The sequence below is a fragment of the Sinocyclocheilus rhinocerous genome, unplaced genomic scaffold (assembly GCF_001515625.1).
Source record: "Sinocyclocheilus rhinocerous isolate Xijiao unplaced genomic scaffold, SAMN03320098_v1.1 scaffold2020, whole genome shotgun sequence".
NCBI lineage: Eukaryota > Metazoa > Chordata > Actinopteri > Cypriniformes > Cyprinidae > Sinocyclocheilus > Sinocyclocheilus rhinocerous.
The window spans coordinates 121,251-125,875 of NW_015661988.1; the positions used below are offsets into that span (position 1 = coordinate 121,251).

Genomic DNA, 4,625 nt, shown 5'->3' on the forward strand with positions numbered 1-4,625 from the left:
AACCTTCTGGGTAGTAACCCAACCGCTGGTTCAAAACAACCCAATTGCTGGGTTTGTCCCTATTTTACCCAGCACTGGGTTTTATTTAACCCAGCATTTTTTAGAGTGTATAATCATAAAGTGTGAGCATGAATATCTATGAATCAATGGATTTGTCTTTTAACCGTTGGATTTATGACCATATTAATTGATTAATACATTAAATAATTAGAAAAGGTTTTTGATTATGTATAGGTATGTCACACTGCAGACTATGCTACGGTTTGAAATTTCATGTCAACTATCCAATTAGCAACCCGTTAGCATTGGAAGATTACATTGAATTAAACCAATGTAATTGAACTAGAAAAATCAATTACTCGATACCAAGTAAAATCAATAATTTATTCAACAATTTTCCAATTTTTTAAAAATAAATTAATGAAATACATAAATAAACAAACAACCAACATTAAAGATAATGACCAGCAAGATCAAAGGCATTTAGACAGCAAGAACCAAATGAACCAGCCATTTGGTTTTCAGCAGCTAACAATAGTTAACAACAATTTTGCCAATACCACCGAAAAAGAACAATCATGGCATCTTATGCATGTGATCATTTATATATTGCTTTGGTAAATTAAAGATGATCTACACTATAATGACTAAACACTATTATTTTTCTTCAAGTATAAACGTTCTTCCTTTATCAATAGGCAGTTGCATCGTTCGTCCAGTTTCATTTAGGATACATTGGCACCGACCCTGTGTTTTGTTACATAAAACCCTTCACCATCTTTTAAGAGTGCAGTACACATACCAACACATAAAGCCGCAGTACATTCTTTTCCAGTAATATCCTACCATGAAACATTTACATATATTAATTATTCATTATAGGACACAGCTTAGGAAATCGTTTTAGCTTTCACAACTATGACAATCTTTGATGTGTAAATAAAGTTACAATCCACTACAGTACATATGTAACTTCTAGCACAACAATGGTGGAATTCATGTATTATATGTACTATATGTGAGTAGTGGTTACATTATTATTGTTATTATTATTATTTTTTAGTTAGTTAAGGTTTGCCCTGAACTAAGCCGTGTTTCTAAGCCCTTCTAATTATAAGTGAATGTGTAGTTTGTCAGTAAAGCCTAACACTATGCTACAACACATGGAAGAGACTCTAGAAAAATAATGTGCAACTGGTAGTTGGAAGTGATTTTGTTTATCTGCTCCTGATTTATTTTTTTTCCATCTGGACAGAGCTGGATCATTCCTATTATGCAGTATACAGTATATGAAGTTTTCTTCATATTTAATATTGGATAAAACATTTTTAAAGACACCATTAAACGAAACTATATTAGTTTTTTGATCATGATTTGTCATGATTTCATGTACTAAATTCTAAAATTAAAACTGGCAATTTATTAAGAAAAATTCCAGTTTATTCATTTTTTCCTGATGAAAATGTTCATTGCGAATGTTGTTTTAATTTCTAATAATTTTTTAGATTTTTGATGTGTTCCACTATTCCACTCTAATTTTTTTTTAAATTTCCTTTAACAAAAGCCAGTTGACATCATCCTGCAGGAAGTGATATCATTTTGTTGAGAAAAAACAAACAAACACAACAATACAAACATAAGTGCAGCTAAAATGATCAGTAAGCAATGATAAATTGTTAATTTCTGTGGTATTAGTTGGTTTGTCTTATAGTCCACCCTGTTTATAATTTACAGAAATTACGGAAATCAGTATATCAACATTTTCCAAAAAAAAAGTTAAAAATGAACTGCCAATACATCCTTTTACACTATAAAAAATGTATTTTTTAAGTTGTAATTGTAACAAAGATTATTGGAGTAAGTTTTACAAAAAAATACTATTTCAGTCTTCCTACTTCCAAATTTCACGTTTTCGTGATTTTAATTTCATGTTTAATTCAAATCTATTAAAGTTACATGCCGATTTATTGTAATTATTCGTGAAATTAACTAGCATTTCTGATTGAAAACTGGATTGCAAAACTTTTGCAAGCAAATGCCATATTTCATGGGGGAACACAAAAAATTTGCACGTGAACGCAAAGCTTCGAAATATACATTTTCCTCCTATCGCATATTTTTTTCCACCATATTCCATATCATCCTGTAACTTTTTTCCTGATTTTTGTTCTTGTGTAAATCAATCAAGTTATAACAATATACATTTTAAGTGCCTGAGTTTTACGAGAACATATTTCAGAAAGTTTAGCATATCCTTTTATAGAAATGCAACCATGCATTTTTTAGGGAAAAAAAAGTTCAAAATGTGCTGCGTAAGAGGAATGACCCATCTACTGCGTTCCTGTCCCTGATGTTCATACATAGGGCTGAATGCTGTAAGCTCTTACAATCACAATGATCAAACTACATCCATTATATTACAATCTACAGCGAGCTCAAACCTCAAGTGCTCTTAATTTTTCCTCAAAAGTTGTCCAATAAACAGGCTTACCACATTACCCGAAATTTGCCTGAACTCAGAATTGTACATTGGAAATTTTGTAAATCAATGCATGTGCTCAAAATTAGTGGCATAATGAGCATTTTCCACTTTGATGATTTCATTTAACAGTTTAAAATGCGTTAATGCAAATATACACTATATAGCACCTAAGTGAAAAAGGAAAGACAAGAAAAATCACTCCCTAATCCTCTTAGTGTCTTAAGTGATTCTTATGCTTCTAACACAGTCAGATCACAACCAAGTCCAACACATCAGCTCGATTATTAAAACAAATACTACACCATAAGTAATATCCCTATTTGATGGCCAGCATTGATTGGACATTAAGATTGTGCTTCAAACCGAATGCTCATTTAGAGTGGCCTGTTTCTTCCTAGCAAAATAGAAAAAAAAATAAATAAGAGCTTTAAAAATAAAACCAGGGGGTACAGACTCAAGCAACAGCAGGGGACGTGCTCCAGAAACACCAGCGCCATCGCGAGTGATGTTTATTCAACACCACATCCTCCTTCTCTCTCTCCTTCTTCACCCGCTGATAGTGATCTTCCTCTTTCAGATACCAGACCGGAGGCCAGCGGTGCTTCTCAAAATATTCCTGGTTTTCTGCTTACATTACAACACAAGCCCAGAATGAGATCAAGGGTGAATGATATACAATAGAGCTCATAAAGCAAAAATTGTGTCCTCTTAAAGGAACAGTCTGCATAAAATAAAAAATTCTGTCATTTTTACCTAAGAATAACTTCACAGCAGGGTTATTATAGTATAAAACCAAAATCATAAAAAAATCGATACATGAAATAACCATTAGCTTAAGTAAAAAAAAAAAGACCTGAACTTATTTTATTTCAGCTAGTTGCTGAAAAGGCAACATTTTTTATTAATTTTACTTGAAGTACTAAAATAACTAAATAAACTAAAATTAATACATAAATCTTAATTATGAAAACTATTAAAATATAAAATATAAATGTTAATATGTAAACTATATTAAAATTAAAATATAAATATTAAATAGACATTAAAAAAACGTCTCGGGTTACGCATTGTAACCATGGTTCCCCGAGAGGGAACGAGATGCTGCGCCCCCTATGGGGCACATTGGGGAATGCAGCCTGCATAACCGGTGTCTGAAGCATGTGTGAAACAGCGCCAATCTATTGGCCCACCTGGCCCATGACTTCATAGGCGGGATGCCCGGAAGTATAAAAGGGCACCTGCTGAATACGTCATCTACTTTAGCTGTCTGAAGGAGACGTAGACAGGCAGGCCAAAGGCATGGCAAGGGGGCACGGTCTCGGCATGGTCTCGCTCCCTCTCGGGGAACCATGGTTACATGCGTAACCCGAGACGTTCCCCTTCTAGGGAACTCAACGCTGTGCCCCCTAGGGGGCACATTGGGTAACGAAATCCAATCATGCCGTGCTGAGGCGCATGCCTGTCTACCTGGTGGGAGAGCACCAAGGAAGTGACAGACATAAACAAAGCCTTTCCTCAGAAAGGGGCCATGCCACTGACGCTACAGGCCGCTCACGCAACTTGGCAGAAACGGGGGAAACTGAATAGATCAAGGGGAACATCCCATCCAAGTTAAGAGCACAGCTATTCTCAGATAGCTATGCTATGTGAGCAGAACTAGCCTGGATACACAAGACCACTGAGGAGGTCAACTAGAAAGCCTCTAGAGGAGCTCAAACATTGCTACTTAAATCCTGGAAGGAGAAATAGCTGCTGAGCTGGAACACAGCTATCCTCAGATAGCTATGTCCCTATGTAGCCAAGATAGCCTTCCTACGGAGCTGCCCAGACCACAGAGAGTGGGCTATTTACTTACTACCCTAGCAAGGGAAACAAGGGAAACAAGGCAAAGGCTCAAAGAGACCGCTACTTAAAATCCCTAAGCAGGGGAGCGATCACTGAGCTCACTGAGCTCTATCCTCAAATAACCATGCACCTAGGAAGGGCTACCAAAAGGGGAACCGACTGAAACTTCCCAGACCACAAAGAGTGGGCTGTCTACTTACAACCCAAAGAGGGGAGACAGCACTGTCTAGGTAAGGCTAAAAAAAACGCTACTTAAAACCCTAAGCAGGGGAGCGATCACTGAGCTAGCACATAGCTA

General features: G+C 36.1%; 1 protein-coding gene across 2 annotated transcripts in view; it reads right to left on the reverse strand.

The window, feature by feature from the left end:
• Positions 1–1,947: 1,947 nt before the first annotated feature.
• The window catches only part of rhobtb1 (Rho related BTB domain containing 1), a 28,143-nt gene continuing 25,465 nt past the window's right edge, over positions 1,948–4,625 (reverse strand). The window contains exon 10 of one of the 2 annotated variants that reach the window (XM_016536825.1): positions 1,948–3,109. In XM_016536825.1, the coding sequence (XP_016392311.1) occupies positions 2,937–3,109 (173 nt within the window). In that variant the 3' untranslated portion in view covers positions 1,948–2,936. The remainder of the gene's footprint in view (positions 3,110–4,625) is intronic. The other variant, XM_016536826.1, reaches the window with a different exon arrangement.